The sequence below is a fragment of the Equus quagga genome, chromosome 11 (genome assembly GCF_021613505.1).
Source record: "Equus quagga isolate Etosha38 chromosome 11, UCLA_HA_Equagga_1.0, whole genome shotgun sequence".
NCBI lineage: Eukaryota > Metazoa > Chordata > Mammalia > Perissodactyla > Equidae > Equus > Equus quagga.
In genome coordinates, this window is record NC_060277.1 from 74,154,109 (window position 1) to 74,175,016 (window position 20,908).

Below are 20,908 nucleotides of genomic sequence, written 5' to 3' on the forward strand. Positions count from 1 at the left end.
AGAGCGATCCCAGGGCCCATGGGCACATTACACACCAAAAAGTCATTCACATACTCACAGAGTATGTGGGTGCATGTACCTACCTAGGGGGCACTCCCAGGGTGCCTGTGCACACATACATGCATCCAGGAGTTCACGCAGGCAACACACCTAGAGGGCGCTCCGAGGGCCCAAACACACACCTAGAAGGTATTCGCACAGGCATACACCCAGAGGACGCAGACGCGCGCCTAGAGGGCGCTCGCAGGGTCCGCGCGCACACGCACGCACACACACACCCCTGCCCTGCCCCCGCCTCCGCCTCCGCCTGCGCCTCCGCCTTTGGGAGGCCCGCGCTCGCCCAGTGCCCTTCCAGGCCCGTGCGGAGCGGATTGACAGCGGCCGGGGGGCGACCCTGCCGGCACGGGGCCTGGGGGGAGCCTGGAGGCGCGGCCAGCATGGAGGCGCTGCTGCTAGGCGCGGGGTTACTGCTGGGCGCCTACGTGCTCGTCTACTACAACCTGGTGAAGGCCCCGCCGTGCGGCGGCATCGCCAGCCTGCGGGGCCGCACGGCCGTGGTCACCGGTGAGTGCGGGCGGGCGGGCGGCCGGGAGGCCCGGGCGGCGGGGTCGGCGGCCCGGCCGGCTCAGCGCAGCTCCCTCCCGCCGCCCGCAGGCGCCAACAGCGGCATCGGGAAGATGACGGCGCTGGAGCTGGCGCGCCGGGGAGCGCGCGTGGTGCTGGCCTGCCGAAGCCGGGAGCGCGGAGAGGCGGCCGCCTTCGACCTCCGCCAGGTGAGGGAGGGCGGGGCGGGGCCAGCCGGGCGGGCCGGGAGCGCTGGATAGACACACCGGGACACCGAGAGGTGAGCGGGGCGGCTCAGCGGGACCCAGCCCCTGAAAGGAGAGTGCGGCTTGGTTCGTTAGGTGCAGAAGAGGGCGTGCACAGGTGTTCTAGTCACACGGGGAAGGGGAACCAGCCCCAAGCTGGGGAGTGGGCTCCCTGAAGGAAGTAATTGCTGTTCTGAGACGTTTAAAAATCGGTAGAAGTTACACTAATGAAACAGTGGGAAAGGGAACAGCAGAGGGAACAGAATAAGCAAAGGCCCCGGGGCAAGATTGGTCTGATATAAGAAACCGAAAAAGGTTTAATGAGGCTGGAGCTCAGAATATGAGGAAAAGAGGCAAAATGAAGGGGCTGGAGGCTCTGAGCCAGGGCCAGGTTCTGAAGGCCCTTAGAGACTCTATTGAGGAGATCAGATTTTATAGGATGGGCAGTGGAGATCCAGTGAGGGTCCTTAGCAGAGTCTGGACTGTCAGAATAGCCTTTTGGAACGAACCCCTTGGTGGCTGTATGGTGCCTGGACTGGAGGGGGCAAGAGTGGGTTAGAGGAGACCAGTTAAGAAGTCTGTTGTAGATTTTAGGGAAAGCAATAATAGGCAAAGGGTATGATAATGTTAATGATAGCAGGCACCTACACAGTGCTGACTGTGTGCCAGGCACTGTTCTAAGTATTTTACATATATTAACCATTTAATCCTCACCACAACTCTATGAGATAGGCACTATTATTATTATTCCCATTTTACAGTGAGAGAACCAGGCCCAGAGAGATTAAGTATCCTGCCCAAGCTCACACTCTAGAAAGAGGCAAAGTCAAGATTTCGTTACAGAGTCTACACCCTTATCCACTACATTCTAATGCATAGGGGCAGATCTTAGCAATCGGAGGGGGTGGACTCAGAATTTGGTGCCTGGGGAGAGGGAAGAGGAGAGAGGTACCTGGTGACAAGCCGGGCCCTTGCCGCTTCACAGGAGAGTGGGAACAATGAGGTCATCTTCATGGCCTTGGACTTGGCCAGTCTGGCCTCTGTACGGGCCTTTGCCACCGCCTTCCTGAGCTCTGAGCCACGGCTGGACATCCTCATCCACAATGCCGGTGAGGGGCAGCAGGCCCTGCAGGGGGGCGGTGGGTGGCCAGGGGCAGCTGTCCCCTCCAGCCAGGCCTTGCCGGGGGCCAGTGGACACGTGGGAAGGATGCCCCCTGCCAGCATCTCACAGACGGGGACACTGAGGCCTGCGGGGATCCCTCTGGAGCAGTTGCTCACACCTAGCCCCTGCCCCAGGGATCAGTTCCTGTGGCCGGACTCGAGAGCCCTTTAACCTGCTGCTGCGAGTGAACCACATCGGCCCCTTCCTGCTGACACATCTGCTGCTGCCCCGGCTGAAGGCTTGCGCCCCTAGCCGGGTGGTTGTGGTATCCTCAGCTGCCCACCGGCGAGGGCGTCTGGACTTCACACGCCTGAACCGCCCAGTGGTGGGCTGGCGGCAGGAGCTGCGAGCATATGCTGACAGTAAGCTGGCCAACGTACTGTTTGCCCGGGAGCTCGCCACTCAGCTTGAGGGCACTGGCGTCACCTGCTATGCCGCCCACCCAGGTGAGGCCTGGCTCTTTGGCTGCTATACTTTGCTTTGATTCGCCCTCTCCCATCCTCGCCCCATCCTGTGCTCCCCCAGCCTCTCACTGAGCCGCAGAATTGCAGAGCAGAAAGGAAGCATGGTCCAAGGAGAGACATGGTCCTTGCTGATCTTGGAACCAGGCTCTCCTTTTCTGGGTTCTTCCTCTCACACCACAAGCTTGGATGCTGACTACTGGTCAGGATATGGCAACAAATAAGGCCCAGGTTCTCACCCCAAGGAGCCATTCAAATGACTGAACTGACTCCAATATGATGCTAATGATGCTAGCCAATGATTATTCATTCATTCAAGAAGCATTTACTGAGTACCTACTATGTACCAGGCATTAATCTCCATGCTAGGGATGTAGCAGTGAACAAAACAAAGACCCCATCATCCTTGTAGTTACATTCTAGTTTAGGGGAGGGGGAGACAGCTAATAAATAAATACAAAGACAGGTTATGATAAAGTGCTATAGGGAAAGATAAAACAGGGTAAGAGAAATCTGAAATGACAGGGGTGCTATTTCATCCATGGCAGTCAAGGAAGACATATCTGCAAAGGTGACATTTGAGCAGAGACCAGAAGGAGATGAGAGAATGAGCCATGTGGCTTTCTGGGGAGAAGAGTATAAAGAACAGAGCCAAGAGCAAGTGCAAAGGCCCTGAGGCAGAAGTGCCTGGTGTGTTTGAGAAAGACCAGGGAGTCTTAGGTGGCTGAAACAGAGTGAGAGGGGACAAGTGGCAAGAGATTACATCATAGAGATGGGCTGGGTCATCTGGGTTCTGGAGGTCCACTATAAGCATCTTGGCTAATAGTTTGCTTGAGACAAGTGATGAAGACCCGTCCCTGCATGTTGAGAACAGGTTACAGGATAACAAGATCCTGCCCTACCCTTTTTACCATATTACATTTTAGGTAGTCATTGCCTAGGCTCATTATTAATTATAATAGTGACGATAATAATTACAACTAACCCTTATCCAGCCTTTATTACACTCCATATCTCTAATGTCCAAACAGTGGCTGGTCAGATGTTAGTAAATGTTTGCTGGTTAATCAAAAGACCAAGGTTTGGGCTAGTAGAAAAGATGGAGAGAGACAGAATTGTTTGAGGCAGGGGACACAGGGTGAGCAAAATCTGGGAGATGGGGATGTCCAAGGAGTTTCGATGGAGAGGAGGAAGCTTGCTGTTGGAAATAAGTGAGGCCACCTTGTAGGGGCCCTGAATGCCTGGTAAATACTACCCTGGTTTCCCGGGAACTGGACTCTGTTCCCCACTCCCTTCTAGCTGTGTTCTCGCTGCTCTTACCCTGGGCCCTCACCCACTCTCCCCCTCCTTCCTTTCTTCCTGTCCACAGGGCCTGTGAACTCGGAGCTGTTCCTACGCCACGTTCCTGGATGGCTGCGCCCACTTTTGCGCCCACTAGCTTGGCTAGTGCTGCGGGCACCGAGAGGGGGTGCCCAGACACCCCTGTACTGCGCTCTACAGGAGGGCATTGAGCCCCTCAGTGGGAGATACTTTGCCAACTGCCGTGTAGAGGAGGTGCCCCCAGCTGCCCGAGACGACCGGGCAGCTCACCGGCTGTGGCAGGCCAGCAAAAGGCTGGCAGGCCTTGGGCCTGGGGAGGATGCCGAGCCCGATGAAGACTCCCAGCCTGAGGACTCACGGGCCCCATCTGCTTTGAGCAACCCCCACCCTGAGGACCCCACAGTTTCTGAACCCTACCCCAGCCCTCAGAGTTCACCAGACTTGTCTAAGGTCACACGCCGAATTCCGGTTAAAGCTGAATCTGAGCGCCAAGGCTCCTAACCCCCGGGCTGGGATGCTTTCTGTGGCACTTGGTGGCCCTTGAAAGCCTTAGCTGTGTGCAAGGCCTTCCCTGGGCATTGAGGGGTTTGCAATTTTTACCCACATGGTTGCTTTCTGGGGCTTTAAGTCATGTCCTGGACAGCTCTTTTCCTGGTGGAAGGAAATATGGGGGGATTGTTTCTTCCTGAGAATCTCCAGATTGAGAGGCGGAGTGTAATGTGCCAGACACTGCTTCTCAGGAATTTGAATTTCATGTTTCCAGGCCCCACCCTTGGTGATGCGGATCAGCTCTGGATGAGGGCCCGGGAATTTGTAATTTGATGCACTGCCAACATGGAGAATTACTGAACCGGTCCCTTTGCAACCTGTAGCCAGATAGTTCAATTACCCCCATTTTGCACAGGCGGGATTAGGCTGCAGAGGTAAGGGACTCACCCAAGGTCTCTCAGCTCGGAAGAGCAGGGACTGACATTGGAACCCAGGCCACCGGACTCCAGGGCCGACTGCTGTAGGTGGGCGCCGGGCGGTGAGGCAGGGCAGCGCGGTCGTCACCAAGGCGCCCCGTGGGAGCAGGGGGAGGCCTTCCCGGGTGCACCGCGGCCCCGGTGCAATAAAGCGTGTTGTCTGCGGGGCCGCGCTCGTTGCCGCCTCTCTCGCCGCGCCGGCCCCGCCCTCTGCCGCTACGCTTCCGGCGGGGCTGCGACCGCCGAGGGGCTGGCCGGGCGGCCGCTGAGGGTGGCGGGATAGGCTGGGCGCGGCCGGGCGCCGGGTGTGGGCTGGCTGCTGCTGTCCAGGCCTCAGCGGTCCCCCAGGGCCCTCAGTCCCGCCGGCGCCATGGGCAATTGCCACACCGTGGGGCCCAACGAGGCGCTGGTGGTTTCAGGTGAGGGGGCGCGTCTTGGGCGGGGGCTGTGCCGGGGCGGGTGGGTGAGGAGGGGGCTGGGGGCGGTGGCCGGGCGGAGAGGGGCTGGCCCGGGGTGGGGACGAGTCTGCCGCGCCTGAGACCCTCCCGGGAGAGACCCCATGCTCCCAGTGCCCGGGCCCGCGCCCTTGAGCGCTCACTGGGGCGCCCCTCCCGCCGCGGTTTCCCCGTGTTTACCGCCCCCTTCTCCGCCTCCTCCCTAAGCAGGATCTGCCCTCTGTGGCCTGGGGGGTCCCGAGCCGACGCCGGGGCATTCCGGGAGGGGGGCACCGGGGGTTCCCGGAACGCAGCGGTTTGGCCAGATTCCGGCGTCCGGGACGGGGGTGGGTCGCGCGGCTCTGAAGGGCGAGTGCCTGTGGGGAGGGGCCCCGGGGCCGGATGCTTCCTCCGGGCGCCGTGAGACCCGTTAACTCCGAGCAGGCTGGGGCTTGCTGGGCTGACTGGCGTTGGGCGCTTGGGAAACGCGGGTGCGGCCTCCGCGAGTGGAGAAAGGCGAGCGGCTGTGCCGCTCCGGTTGCTTAATGCTGCAGGTTCGGGCATTTCCGTGCGCTTAGGCGGGGCTTGGGGACTGCGGTATTGGCGAGGGGAGAGGTATCTGGCCTTAAGGCTGCTTTTTAAATCGTATATTTGGGTATCTTGGAAGGTGGCTGAAGCCTTTGAAGCCGTCAGCTTAGGCAGCCCTGGCTCACAGGTGCTGGGGAGGGGCGGTGTTTCCTGGCAGCGTGGAGGCCGCTGACTGCAGGAATCCTTCCTGCCTGCCCATTGTCAATGCCGGGTTTTAGCCTGTGTGCAGTTACTACGGCCAGCTACACAAGTGGGGAGAAGGGGGTGGGCTAGGCCAGGGCTTGTAGCTGCCCACACTTGGGGAGGTGTGATAAATCCATTCGGAACTTTTACTCCGGAATATGGCCTCTGGCTCGGTTTGGATCTCAAAATCAATCAATCCACTGGAACAGGAAATCCCCACTCTCCCTGACCCCTTACTCCTGCGGGGGAGGTAAGATACTTCACTTCCCTAAAGACCAGAGACAGTCTCTGGACCTGGAGGGAGACCCCCTGAGAGCGCTGAGGCCAAGCTTGCACCTCCACAAGACCCAGGCCTGTCTCCCAGCCCCGACTCCTGAAGAAGGCTTTCAGAACCCGAATCTGCATGGCACTTTGTTTTCCTTGTGGAGTTTGTTTCTGGAAGTCCAGACTCTGGGCTGAGGAGACAAAAGCTCGCTCCCGTCCCTGTGGAGAGCCTTGAGACTGGGGGATGAGAGGAACACCTAAGATGCCCTGTATTTTCCAGTTGCCAGAAACCTCGTCCTCTGGCAGGGGCCAATGCAGTGCTGGCTTTGAAGCTGTTTTAGGGGTGGGGGTAGGAGGCTGTGGTGAGAATTGAGGGTGCTGGAGTCAAGGAAGAGTGGGAGAGAAGAGCAAGAGATAATACCTAGCATAATAGTACCTTGGGATTTGAGATGATCAAGCTGAGATGCATCTTTGTCTTGCTGGTGGACTCCCAGGAGAGCAGAGCAAACACTGCCAGCCCGCCCCCACCTGGTTACTTGGGCATCTAAGTCCAGAGACATCTCACTCAGCCCCATTTCAGGAAGAGGATATGCCTCAGGGTCATCTTTTCCACCTGAAAACTCTGGAAGTTCTTCTGGTTGTTTAACCTCCCTCCTTCATTCTGTAACATAAAACTTTTTTCTCTGTTTCTGCTTTGGAGAATTTAAAAGGGAAATCCAAATACCATACACCTTTCTCTCTTCTCTACAATAGGCAGAGGTTCTTAACCTGAGGTTTGTGGATAGAATTTAGACGTCTGTGCATTTGGATGGGGGGGGGTACATTTTTATTTTCAGGAACCTTACTGAAATTTCACATTTCCTATGAATGTGAATGTCGGCAACAGTCCATGATAGCGTTAGCAGATATTTTCGTACCGTACTGCAGTTGTTGCAGAACCTTAAAAGTCATTTCTGCTCATCACTATTGAAATTTAGCTAGTTATTAGACCTGCCACTAGATCTTATAATTTACAGTATCACACATTTGGTTTTAATATTTTGACAACTTCCAATAGGATTTATTTCTTATGTATTTTATTTTATGCATTTAAGAACATACCGGCATTGCTGGACTACTAAGGGGGTTTGTGCCTCAAAAAAGAGTAAATCCCCCTTGTAGAGAATGGTGTCTTCTGGAATAGTAGGAAGAAGACGGTGGAAGAGGGGCAGGAAGGAAAGAGTGTTCTTGAGAGGGCAGAGTGAGGCTGTGTCTGGGAAGGGGGCTGAGTAGGGCAGAGGTTATCCTGGGCTGGGTTGTGATTCTTCAGCTTGTTTGAGGACAGGGCAAAGGAAAGCAAGTTGGGTTAGAAAAAGTGAGATAGAATTAGGAGAAACTTCCAGGTCTCAGGACAGTGCGAGCTAGGGAGGTCAAGGAAGGGGCACCTAAGTATCCCTTCTGAGAGTGATGCTCAGGCTCAGTGTGACCAGGAAGCTGGGAGGAAGATACCTTCCAGGGGAAGAGGGTGCTGAGAATGGGGTAGCCTGGCAGTCCCAGCTTCCTGTTGTTGCTAGCCCTGGAACCTGGTCATGTGGCTTGGCCAAGGCCCAGCGTGAACTGCAGCAGCCCACTTCCAAGGTCAAAGAATGAGTTAAAGGTAAAGGATGGACACCCGCCCTGGTTCCTGCCCCCATTCCCCCACACACACACGCACACAACCACTTTCTTCCACAGCACATTGAGAAGCCCCTGGAGCTGACTGGAGGCAGCCATGCCCCAGCTCCCACCAGGCCAGAAGAAGTGGAAAAAGCTGTGATTTTTGCCTCTCTTCCAGTTTCGCTGCATCTCGACATGGTTTGGGTTTCAGATTGACTGCTTGTCCTTAGAGGCTCCTCTACCCCACTCCCCAGCGTAGAGAAGCCTGCAGTGGCTTACCTTGAGCAGCAGCCCTGTGGACAGGTATTTCCACCACAGAGAAGCAGACAGAGACCTAAGACCTCCTCTTCCCACCCCTACTCACACTGCGGGGCAGCTCTTTGCTCCTTGGACCTCTGGCTCAGCTACTTGCCCACTATGCACCGCTACTGTGTCTGGCCTGGGTCACCACAAGAGGCTTCCACCTGGTCTCTTTGACCCTAGTATGTTCCTCTTGTGCAAAGTGGTGTTTCTAAAATGCAGATGTATTATTGTCGCTCCCCAGCTTAAATCCCCAAGTGACCCCCCATCTCACACACACACACACACACCACCTCCCTGGCCTAACAACTAAGACTCTCTGTTCCCTGCTGTGGGTCCTCAGAGACTCTGTAACCCAGCTACTGGAAACTACCCCTGACCCTTAATCTTGGGAGGAACACACCCTGAGGCTTTCCTGAAGGCCCAAGTTTGTGAACACAGAAGTGATGACATCCACTCGCTGTTTCCCAAATCACGTTTCCTTTGAATCGTTTCCTGTATCTTTGCACTGCAAGTGAACTGCCCCTCCAGCTTTTGCCAGAGTTTTCTTGAACTTGATGAGTAATTTTGGCATTAGCAGGAAAGTTCATGACAAGAATTTCAGGAACTGATTTTTCTCTTTTCTATATAGAGAACATGCCAGACGTGGCTACGGCATAAACCTGGGTCATGGCCAGATTCAACTTTCTGTTTAGCTGATACGCAGTTTCCAGGAACCACTTCCTTTTCAGATCCTTTCCCTTTCTCTCCACTTCTCCCATTGGTACCATGAGCTGGCCTTTGTTTTGAGGCCCTTCCTTTCCCATCTGCTCCCATAAGAGGAACAAAGTCACTCCAAAAGATGTGGGAATAACCAGCCTCACTGAGATGTGTCTGCTGGGCATGAGCAAGGCTCCTTCCTAGGCTCAGAGATGCCCTCCCTCCCATCAGCCTTCCAGTGTTGGCAACCCCCTGCATTCCCTCCCTCTGTCTGTGCCTGCCCCGATAGCAGGTGAATCGCATGGCATTACAATCCTCTCAGGAAAAGGTGCCTCATCCTAGTGTCATCTCCTTCAAGATAGGAATTGTATCTTCCTCCCTGTTTCCGTAGCACAGAAAAGTACTCTTTGTTGAATGAATGGTTGAATGAAAGATGGAAGCTTTTCCTGCTCACTCCTGCCCACTGACCTCTTCTCTTCTCTGAAAGCACTTGCATTCTGAACCACTCATTGGATATGCCCTTTTTATGCAAATTGCCTGTCTACTAAACTAGATTCCAAGGCCCTTAAGGGCATGTCTCCCATTTATATGCACCCTCAGCACCTGGCACCTGACAGTGGGAGTCATCAAGTGTCAGAGCCCGTAAAGGCCCAAGAGTGCTTTTGGAGGGATGGGGGGTAGACACACCCAAGAACTGACTCACCAGCAGTGGTTTGCTTTGCTCTCCAGGGGGCTGTTGTGGTTCCGACTATAAACAGTACGTGTTTGGTGGCTGGGCCTGGGCGTGGTGGTGTATCTCCGACACTCAGAGGTAAGGGCCTGGGGCCTCCGGAACCGGGTGGGCAAGGGAGAAAAGGGTTTCCAGTCTTCCCCCCTTCACCCCACAGGTCAGCTAGGGCATCTACCATTTGCCACATTCCATTCTAGGGGGCAGGGGCCTCCTAAGAAGCAGGGAACATGGGTTGCACAGGGATGGAAGAGGTCTGCTGTGGGCACCTCCTCCTCAGGGGTGTGCTTTTTTCCATTGGAGGCATCACTTCTATCCTGGAGAATTCAGGGTCATGCCCAGGCAGAATCCCAATTCCCTGATTCTAGCTCAAAGTTATATTTATGAAGCCTCAGTTATATGCCCTGTTTGGAGTGGGTGCAGGGAGGAAAGAAAGGCTGAAGAGACCCCTTACACACACCCTTACCTGTGCAGGCCCTGGGACAATTCAGGCAGGGGCTAAATGGCAGAGAATGGATGTACAGGCTGAAGTGGCTCTGTGACAGTGGCGGGTTAGAGACAATGGGTAGAAATCTAAGGCGTTGGGGCTGGCGCCGGGCAAGACAGATCTCAACCTCCTAAATCAGTCTGGAAAGACTTACTAGAAGTAGGGAGATTTCAGCTCCCCAGAGCCCCTGGCAGGGCTGGACTTGGCCTGGGCCTTTCCTGCCACCCTCACTGGCCCCCCAGGAGGAGATGAGGCAAGCCAGCTACCTTTCACCATCACCCCTTCCGGATTTTGGGACATGGGGGTGGGGCCCAGATCCTTCCAGGCTAGGACCCAGGCAACAAGGGCAGCAGAGCAGGATGGGCGGGGGTGGCGGGGGGGGTCATCCCGAAGGGAGAGTCATGGAGATTCCACTGGAAATCCCCCTCCACCTAAGCCCCACGAGAAAGAAGCCCCATGGCTGCACTGAGCTGCCAATGCTTGAGGCTTCAGGAGGTCTGAGGGTGTCAACTAGAGTCAGGGGCATGGGAAGCATGTCACAACTTTTTAACTTCACTGATTTCCCAGTAACCCTCTCCACTCTCCCGTCTCTCCCCTCACTTTGCCCTGCCTGAGCTGAGGGACCCTGGAGGACTCTTCTAGCCTAAGGCCAAAAGTGTCAGAGAGTAATCAATCCTGGTCACAACTTCCTCTCAGGAGGATTCTAGGCACTCCTGAGTGGGCCAGTTGGCCTGTGAAAAGTCCTGGGGTGCCCTTTCCAGAGACACTGCCACCCCACCCCACCTCACATGCCACGCAGTCCTGGGACCAGAGTCCTTCCTGTCCCAACACTTCGCCCTACAGCTGACCCCAGAGAGTTTCTGACTTGCCCAGAGACCTGTCCTGGGCCCCCACTGCTGAGGCAACACCCCTGCAGCCCTTTCTCCACATCTTGGTCCCCTGCTCCCTCTTCTTGCTCCAGGGAGCAGAGCCCCAGGGCCGGAGGACTAAGCTTCCCTGACAGCAGGTTTGGAAGTGAGGGGTGGAGGGCCTTGCACCTCGTCCTAGGAAACTGATCTCACACACCCAGTCTCAGCATCCTGCTCTGGTTCCACTTGCTGTGCAGTCTGAGCCTGCAGCCCCTCCCCTTTTGGGCCCTGTTCTGGGGGCAGCCCCTTCTCCAACCCCTAGCCTGCTTGGGGGACATCTCCACAAGAGTGGGCCTTTATTTCCCTAGGCCAGCAGGAGCCTCTTAGGTCAGTGTAGAGTTTCTAACCCAGCCTGGATCCTCAGCCTCCCTTTCAGATTACTTTCTGCAGCCATCCTTCATGTCACCTGCCCTTGGTGTCAGCCATTCTTCTCCAGACTCAGTGAAGCCCCTCCTGCTGCACTTTGCTGCCATGTCTTGTACTATCCTGAGGCCCTGGTGTGCACAGCTCTCTCCCCCTTACCTGAGCGATTCCTCCACTTCTGGCATCTGAGCTGCAGCCTCCTGTCTTCCCTCCTTCCTTCCCTCCTTCCTTCCCTCCCTTTCCCCTGTCTCTCTCTCTCCTCCTTCCCCAGAAGAGAGCTTGGTGGTTTCCTCTCTGAGCTGGATTGAGAGTCCTCTCAGGCCCAAGGGTGCTAGTGTTAGGTGCTTGAATGAAGGCATTCTGTGCACACCTGCTGGCACTGTGAGAGCTGAGGTGGGGGCTCCACATTGCCTACTGCTCACATCCCCGCAGTCCATCTGCTTCTGCTCCTTTAGCCTCAGCCTCTGTCCTCCTTCCTCTGGTTTAAGGAAACCTTCCACAATGTCCACAGCCTGGCCTCTGCCTGGACCACCACCCTACACACACTCACACGCACACGCTGCCCTAGGGAGGCCTAGCTAGTAGCTTGTAGCTTCAAGTAGTTTGTTTTTGCCATGACTCTCTTCTCTGCCTGTGCCCAACTTGGGAAATTCCTAACGGAATTACTCCATCATCTCCCAGTCGTCCCTGTGAATATTCTAGCAGGGGCACACTTTCTCCCCAGCCTTCCTTCACACACACACACCCCCAAACAGAAAATTCAAAGTTTTCTTTGGGCTTTTCTGGCCCTAACTTGCCTTCTTAGTGATATGTAGCACAAACCTTGAGGGTTTGTGCCTAGAGCAGGATTTGGCATTTGCTGTAGCTCATTAATCCCCGGAGTGGCCTCCCCCTCCCAATTTCTGGAAACACAGGTTTGCCTGTGTTTGGAGGATGGAGTTGAAGCTAAGTCTCCCAGGTTGTGCCAGGAATCTCCTGGGCAAGTGAGGTGGTGGGCAACCTGAATGCCCTGTGCACAGGCCTCCCAACCTCAGGTCCTGGGCCCAGGGCATCAGCAGGCTTTCCACCCAGCCCAGCAGCTCCTCCTTGGAAGGGTATGGGGGCCAAAGAAGAGACCCAGAGGCCTCAGGCCAGCAAGGGTGTGTGTCTGTCCACTTACAGCCCTAGGCTGAGCTGGCAGTGGGGAGCTGAAGTATCGAGAACAACCCGCCCTACCCCCAGGCATCAGGCATCAGGCATCAGGCATCAGTGCTTGTCTGGTAACCACTGTGTGTGTTTGCTGTGTCCCCTCCTACCCTTTCCTGTCCCTACCTCTCCCTACCCCCTGGCTGCTCCTCAGACTGTCTCTGGAGGTTATGACCATCCTGTGTCGCTGTGAGAATATTGAGACGTCGGAGGGGGTCCCGCTATTCGTAACAGGGGTTGCACAGGTAATAACCCACCTGCTTCCTCCTCTGTGTCTAACCTTCTCTCTTCCTGCCCCACAGGGCCTGGCAGGCAGAAGCCAGGTGGACTCCCCTCCTAAGGGTGTGCCTCCATCCCCTCTGCTCCCACTTCTGCTGCTCTGGGTGCCAGGATGGATCCCTATAGATCCCCAGCTCCCTTGCCCACGCCAACTGGGGCTGCTAGTGGGGAAAGAGCAAGGGATTATGGAAACTCTGCCCCTTGGAGCCTGCCCCGTGGCACAGCGGTTAAGTGCGCACGTTCTACTTCAGTGGCCCGGGGTTCGCCAGTTCAGATCCCGGGTGCGGACATGGCACCACTTGGCAAGCCATGCTGTGGTAGGCATCCCACATATAAAGTAGACGATGGGCATGGATGTTAGCTCAGGGCCAGCCTTCCTCAGCAAAAAGAGAAGGATTGGCAGCAGTTAGCTCAGGGCTAATCATCCTCAAAAATAAAAAAATTTAAAAAAGGAAACTCTGCCCAAGTCTGCCAGTGAGTGTCCTTGGATGCCAAGTCTAAATTGGGAGTAAGTTGAGGCAGGAGACATAGGCTCTTATGTGACAGAGCTGGGCTGTCCAGGTAGGGAGGGTTCAGTCCTAACTACTCCTGCTGAAGTCCTAGTCCTCCGGGCACCACAGAGCCCCATCTCCAGGCAGACACCCCAGCTTCCAGCCCTAGCCCTCCTCCCTGTAAGGTCCAAAGATGGGTTCCATGGGGAGTTCTGTTCCCCCAGCCCCTTCGCCCCCTCCAGTCTCCTTGACAGGCCTGAGCAAAAAGAGCCTTGGCCATTCCCTGCCCCTAATTCTGTTGAGAGGCGTTTGAGCAAATCTCTTGTTGCTAGGCTTCAGTTTCCCCATTTGTAAAATGGGGAGAATCATGCTCTCTCTGTGCCTTGTTAGGATATTAGAAAGGCAAGTAAAATGCTATGAGGGCACAGTGGAATTTTTGGAAAAGAAGTGCTAGAGAATCCCAGGCTTTTTTATGAATACGATCTCACTTCAGAAAGCAACTGACCTGGTGTCTCACTCTTTGTTGCCGTGCAGCTGGAGCTGATGAAACCCATTCCTGAGCCAGGGCGTTCAGTAACTCCAAGAGCTTTTCTTGTAACGTGCAGGTTCCCATCTTCATTGCTTCATTCACCAGCTCTGTATTGTGCACCTTCCCAGTTCCAGGCACTGTGGATACAGCAGTGAACATCAGGAAACCCATGTCCCCTCAGAGCCTACGTGTTGGTGGGTCCCCAGGCTGAAAGACACCTAAACCTCTTCTTACTCATCCCCTTCACAGTGCGTGAAACTGCCCTTCAGCCTTCTCAGGCGAAAACCCTGCCCCACCACACCCTTCCTCACCCATCCTGCTATCTCTAATCGGGAAGGGGACCATCCCCATCTCACCTGCCCCTGGTAGCCATGGGAGGGCAGGCTTCAGTACAGAGGGCTGAGAAGAAGCTCGGGCACCTTGTGTGGGATGGGTAGGGTCCTGGCCTCCCTTGACACCCCGTCTAAAGCAGCCCTGTCCCCCTCCAAACTAACTACTCTTCTTTACCTTTTTTTTTTTTTTTTTTCCCTTCTTCTCCCCAAAGTCCCCCGGTACATAGTTGTATATTTTTAGTTGTGGATCCTTCTGGTTGTGGCATGTAGGACACTGCCTCAGCGTGGCTTGAGGAGCGGTGCTATGTCCCCACCCAGGATCCAAACCGGCAAAACCCTGGGCCACTGAAGTGGAGCACACGAACTTAACCGCTCAGCCACGGAGCCGGCCCCCCACTACTCTTCTTGAAACAACTGTAAATGCCCATGTCCCTTTTAAGCTGGGCGACGTGGACGCTTGAGGACTCAGATTTGTCTGGTGGAAGAGGTCTTTCTAGGGTTAGTGCTCCTTGGCCAGGAAGCTCTAATGTGACTCTAGCCCTCATTCCCTGCTTAACCCACCTGGCCCCAACCCCAGAGGATAGGCTTCAAGTCATAGCCTGTTACCAGGTAGAGGGACCAGGCAGGGCTTCCCTGGCAAAAGCAGATGCAGGATCATTTCCATCTTGGCCCAGCAGTGGGTATACTCCCAGCATGCCAGGCTTTCAGGCAGAGCTTTCTAGGCAACCTCTTGGGGCATCCTGGGATGCTGAGCAGACCTGGGGAACAGATGAGGGCTGTGGAGGATGTGCAGATGGCACCCATGGACGACCTACACAGCACAGCCTGGATACCAGCACTTTTGCTGTCCCAGGACACACACACACATATCCCTGAACTCTCCCCACTCCGCACCAGCCCAGACCACCCTCAACCACTTCTCTACTTCTTTTCCACTCTTCAAGCCAGGCTGCTTTGAGCAGAGGACATGTGTGCACATGGGCACACACTTACACTCCTTCCCCTGGAGCAACCTGCACCCCGCCCTGCCTCCCACCCCCGCCTTGCCTTCTCACCATCTCCTTCTCACATATTCCCAACTACGACCCCCTGGAGAGTCCTCGCTGCCCTCCTCCGAAACAGGACCCCTGGCCCGTCCCAGCCGGAGTAGTGAGGTATTGGACTCTTCGCCCACGCCCCAGGCCCTGGGCCCCCAGACCCATGCCCCTGTTTTGCATTTCTTGGCAGGATTTCCCTAGAGATTATGACGTTACAGCCCCGCTGCGAGGACGTAGAGACGGCCGAGGGGGTAGCTTTAACTGTGACGGGTGTCGCCCAGGTATAGTAACTCAGCAGCCCTGCGCATGTCCGTTGAGCTGCCTCGTGCCCGTGCTGGGGTTTGGGGGGAGGAGGAGAGGACGGCAGCCAGGGGCAGTCTCTCTCCAGTGTCCCTGCCCCCGTCCCCCCTTCTCAGAGAGGTTCGTCACCACTGGAACGTGCTTAGTCGGCCCCTCGGCCACCCAGCAGGACTAACAGACATCCCTTTTCTCCTCAGCAGGCCCACGAGGGACAGAACCAGTGCTGAGGGCTGCTGTCTCACTAACCCCACCCCATTCTTTGCAGGTGTCGGAAATGCCACCCCAGAATCCAGGCCTTCCCTGTTCCCTGGGTAGGGGCTGAAGGGGTAGGGACCAGAAGACAAGGCCGCGTGAGGCAGAGGAGCTCTGGGCTGCATTATATTCTCAGCTCGGTGCCTGGGTGAGGGGCTTCCTGCTCTAGTCCACCTCTCGACTTCACAGGGCAGCGAGATTCAACTGTATTATAGGCCTCTGGTGAGGGGGTGTTGGCTTAGTACCTCAGGAAGGAAAGTCAGGAGGATGCCCACCCTCGGTGGGAGCCCCCTGGACCTGTCTCCTACCCTGTCCAGGCTCTTTCCTAGTCTGTCTATGTCCCTCTTGTTCATTCTTCTTTTTGCACTCACTGCCTCTGAGCCTGCAGGTCTCCCACCTGTGAGGAGCCTGTAAGAGAGGAATTGGTTAATGAGGGAACAGTGAGTGGGCTGGAGGGGTGGAGGGACAAGCCCCAAATGCCCAGGAGAGAGGCCATACCAGGCCCTGGGGCTGCCAGTGGAGATGAAATTTCTCAGTCTAAGAATTCCTTGTGTGTTCTCCCCACTAGAGGCCTCAGGCAGACTCACCCCCCCCCCCCCCCCCCCCCGGCCGACACCCCGCTGCCCCCTAGGCCTCCAGGTCTGAAAAGGGAGGGGAGGGGCCAGCCACCATCCTCCACACCTCTGGGTCTGGGGCCTCCGTCTGCCTCCCGCCGGCCTGGCTCAGGCACCTCTGTGACCTCCGGCAGGTGAAGATCATGACAGAGAAGGAGCTCTTGGCCGTGGCCTGCGAGCAGTTCCTGGGCAAGAATGTGCAGGACATCAAGAATGTCGTGCTGCAGACCCTGGAGGGGCACCTGCGCTCCATCCTTGGTGAGGCCCTGCCCACGCCAGGGACCCCTCTGCTGTCTTCCAGGAGCCTCACAGTGCCCCCAGGCCAGGGCCATGGAATGGGGTGGGGCAGAGCAGGGGGTCTGTCAGTCCCACTGAGGTTTCTAGCTGAAAAGCTGAAACATTTTCCCTCAAGTATTTTCTTCGAAAACTTCAGGTGACTTGAGTGAAAGGGAGGGCGTTGAGATGGGCTGAGGGGCTGCCAGTCTGGGCAGGCACCTGGTGCTGCTGAGGACACTTTTCCTCACCCAGCCTGGACCCTGCAGGAGGAGGCTCAGTGTTATACACTGTTAAGGAGAAGACCCAGCTCAGACTGCCCAACCCCTGCATACCCTCAGGCCTCTACTTGCACACCTCTTCCCTTTCCCAGCTGGTTGCGCCCCTAGGGAGCCAGCCCATGATTCCTCTGCCCCCAGGGACCCTGACTGTGGAGCAGATTTATCAAGACCGGGACCAGTTTGCCAAGCTGGTGCGGGAGGTGGCAGCCCCTGACGTTGGCCGCATGGGCATCGAGATCCTCAGCTTCACCATCAAGGTACAGTGTGATGGGAGGGCTGTAGCCAACCTGCCGTGTCCATCTGGGAGCAGGGGGCTTGGCAGGAGGGGCACTTTTGTGCCTATGACTTCCCAGCGATGACTCCCCCTTCCTTCCCCAGGACGTGTATGACAAAGTAGACTATCTGAGCTCCCTGGGCAAGACACAGACTGCTGTGGTACAAAGAGATGCCGACATCGGAGTGGCCGAGGCCGAGCGGGATGCAGGCATCCGGGTACGTGGGCTTTCTTTCCTGCCCCCAGGGACAGGGAGCTAGGGGTGCTGGGACCATGGTTGCTTAGGGTACCCCCAGCACCTGCCCCTCCTGCTCCCAGGAAGCCGAGTGCAAGAAAGAGATGCTGGACGTGAAGTTTATGGCAGACACTAAGATTGCCGACTCCAAACGAGTCTTTGAGCTGCAAAAGTCAGCCTTCAGTGAGGAGGTCAACATCAAGGTGAGAAGCTGTAGGGTATCCTGGGTTGGGGCTCAGGGCTCAAAACTTGGTGGCCAGCCTCTGACATGCTGACCACACTCCTACCGCAGACAGCTGAGGCCCAGCTGGCCTATGAGCTACAAGGGGCCCGTGAGCAACAGAAGATCCGGCAGGAAGAAATTGAGATTGAGATTGTGCAGCGCAAGAAGCAGATTGCAGTGGAGGCGCAGGAGATCCTGCGTGTAGACAAGGAGCTCATTGCCACAGTGCGCCGCCCCGCCGAGGCCGAGGCCCACCGCATACAGCAGATCGCTGAGGGTGAAAAGTGAGTGCCACCGGGTGCCAGAGCTGGGGGACTAGTCAAGCTCCTCTGCCGCCATGCACTCCCTCCACTCTCCTGACCGCAGTTTGCAAGCCACTTCTCCTCCGTACCTGCTTATTCCTGCCTCCTGCATGGGATTGTTGTCAGGAAGACTGAATTAGATAAAGGAGGTTCGAGGGCTTAGTATGATAATTGGCACAAACGGCAACCTGGTTAGTCCCCTCATTTGGACCTGGGAGCCAGTGGCCTGTCCCTGACCAGAGCCAGAAGGCCAGGGCACCCCCATTCATGGGTCCCCCACCCCTGACACCTGCCAGAGCAGAGGGCTTGAGGGTTTGCTGGCCCCCAGGCAAGGCTTAAGGGGCCCTTGGCACTTCCCACTGATCCTGTCTGGCCTGGAATCCCCCAGGGTGAAGCAGGTCCTCTTGGCACAGGCAGAGGCTGAGAAGATCCGCAAAATCGGGGAGGCAGAGGCAGCAGTCATCGAGGCAATGGGCAAGGCAGAGGCCGAGCGGATGAAACTCAAGGCTGAGGCCTACCAGAAATATGGGGACGCAGCCAAGATGGCCTTGGTGCTGGAGACCCTGCCCGAGGTGAGGCTCCCATCCCAGGCTGGGGCTAGCTGGGCAAGTGCTGAAACTTCTCTGGGCCTTGTCAGTAGCACAGCAATAGGCTGACTAGAAGGTTTAGATAGGGGCATACTCAATGGAGGGGCAGGAACCCTACAATAGGCATAGGTTCATCCCTGGCCCACTGGGCCTCTCTGACCTTGGCTTGCAAATAAGAGCCACCCAGGTTGCTTTGGGGTTTGGGTGAGGTGGAGAAGGGAGGGAGAGATGCTGGACAGGGCAAGTGGACAGAGTCAGGGCACCAGCCAAGCTCTCTTCCCACTCCGCCTCCTAGATTGCTGCCAAAATTGCTGCCCCACTCACCAAAGTCGATGAGATTGTGATCCTCAGTGGGGACAACAGCAAGGTGACATCAGAAGTGAACCGACTGCTGGCCGAGCTGCCTGCTTCTGTGCATGCCCTCACAGGCGTGGACCTGACTCAGGTGTGTGCCTAGCTAGCTGTGCTGGGGTTGCCTGGGCAGCCCATTGAACGGGCCCAGGTGGAACAGTTGTGGACCCTGGAACCAGGGCCTCATGGCATCTCCCATCTTTGCAGATACCCCTGATCAAGAAGGCCACCAGTGCACAGGTGTGAGGCTCCTGAGGGCCCACACCCTTCAGCAGCTGCCCACCTCTCCCTTCAGCACTCGTTTTAATACCACAGCGACAACAGGAGCGTTACTGACTCTGGTGCCTTATTTTGTAGGGACCAGAAGTGCTGCGTGTGCAGGCCTTCTCTGGCTGTCTTCCCTTCTCTCCTGTCTCTGTCTCCTTCCTCTTCTCCTCTTCCCAACACCCTCACTTTCACTGCCATATTTATCTGGTTTATCTCTTCCACCTTCATCTCCCTGTTTGTCTCTTCATTTATCTGTTTTCTTCCCTCTCTCCTCCTGCCCTCTACACACATCATGTAGTTTAAGCTAAAGATGTTTATTATAATCACTGTCTGTCTCTGGGAGGTGGCCCTGCTGCTCCTCCGAATCCTGGTGCCTTGAAGTTCTCTGTGTATCTGTCCATCCTCCCTGTGGCCCTGGCCAGAGCTCAGCATGGGTGCAGGGGGTCTGGGTAGGATGGCCAACCTCCCCTGTCCTGGCCTGGTCTTCCCAGTCCTCCACCCTGCCCCAGGAAGCCCCCAGCCTCACCCACTCTGGCCCTCTAGGCCTAGGTAGCCATGGCCTGCAGGCCCAGGGCCATTGCTCTTCACTTCACCCCTCTCCGGCCCCAGGCCTGCTTTCATCCCTTCCCTCTCTGTCCCCTACCCCAGGGGCACAGAGGCAAGGCCTCCTGTCTATAACAGCTCCCTCGGTTTACTACTGCCTTAGGAGGCCCCTGTTTGTGCTCAGGGAAGTCCCTTTCATGGACACGTCCCTACTGGGTGGAGTGGGGCTTGGTCCCAACTTTCCTAAGCCTTTGCGGGATCAGGGTCTAGCCCTGTTGGGGACTAGAAAGTGTGTAGACCCTCTTCCTGCTAGGGCTGCGCTGTCCTGGATATCAGGCCCAGGCCCTTCCAGTGGGCAAGACTGTGCCAACCCTGTACAGAACCAAGTGCTGTTGACTGGCCAGACTCCATACCCCTTGTGCCATCCTTCTTGGCCAGAGTGATAGAGTTCCAGCCATGGGGAAGCAGCCCAGTCCTCTGTCTCCTTGCCCTAATGGAGGCAGAAGAGCCCAGGACCCAAGCATCCTGGCCAGGGTGCTGTGGGTATTCTATGGTCCAAGTCCCCTACCCCTGGCCCTGCCCCAGCCTGTGTAGCTCTTCCTGCATGTGGATGCTGCGTGTCTGGTATGGGGCTTGGATGCTGCCCTGCCCCGCTACCTGTCCCTTCTGGTAAAATAAAGATCTGTTATGCCCATGCCCTGTATTGTGTCTTCTGTGAGGGGAGAGACTGGGGTCAAGCCTCAAACAGGTCCCCCACCCAGACATGACTTCAGCCTGAAGGCTATATTTTGTCTGTTCTTTACCACCCTAGCCACTGGGGGGCATCAGTACACTGGCCTTGCCCCCAGTAGCATCCTGGGCAGGGCCACCTTTGGCCCAGGTACTGAGGCTGGACCTGAGCCCTGGGCGACCTGTCTCCATTGCAGGAGGAAGGTGGAGGGGTCTGCCAGGCTTACTGCACCTCTGTGCCTGTCCTGAACCCCTCTGTGATGGAGCCCATTTCTCAAGCTTAAGAGCATAAACTTGAGTCACACTGCTTGGGTTTAAATTTCAGCTCTATTCTTTATCACTTATGTAATCTTGGACAAGTAACTTCATCTTTCTGGGCTTCAGTATTCTTATTTATCTAATGCTTGCTATGTGCCAGGCATTGTCCTAGATGCTGGGGAGACAGCAGTGAACCAAACAAATCCCTAGCTTTTAGAGTTTATATTCAGGTGGGGAAAACAAAATGAGAAAAATGAAATA

The 20,908-nt window shown here is 56.2% G+C and overlaps 1 protein-coding gene across 9 annotated transcripts; it reads left to right on the forward strand.

Annotated features, from left to right (window-relative positions):
* The first annotated feature begins 304 nt into the window (after positions 1–304).
* FLOT2 (flotillin 2) lies at positions 305–20,354 on the forward strand. Of its 9 annotated transcripts, XM_046675646.1 has the most exons (13): positions 4,253–5,136; positions 8,000–8,124; positions 9,550–9,631; positions 12,645–12,735; positions 15,349–15,439; positions 16,459–16,582; positions 17,017–17,135; positions 17,257–17,370; positions 17,471–17,590; positions 17,680–17,894; positions 18,301–18,484; positions 18,795–18,944; positions 19,058–20,354. In XM_046675646.1, exons 5-13 carry the CDS (start codon positions 15,365–15,367, stop codon positions 19,094–19,096), a joined length of 1,140 nt encoding a protein of 379 aa, XP_046531602.1. In that variant the 5' UTR covers positions 4,253–5,136; positions 8,000–8,124; positions 9,550–9,631; positions 12,645–12,735; positions 15,349–15,364; the 3' UTR covers positions 19,097–20,354. The 9 variants fall into 9 exon arrangements, 8 of the variants coding, with proteins under 8 accessions (XP_046531602.1, XP_046531603.1, XP_046531601.1 ...); XM_046675647.1 differs by lacking the exon at positions 15,349–15,439; XM_046675645.1 differs by lacking the exon at positions 12,645–12,735.
* Positions 20,355–20,908: the final 554 nt, after the last annotated feature.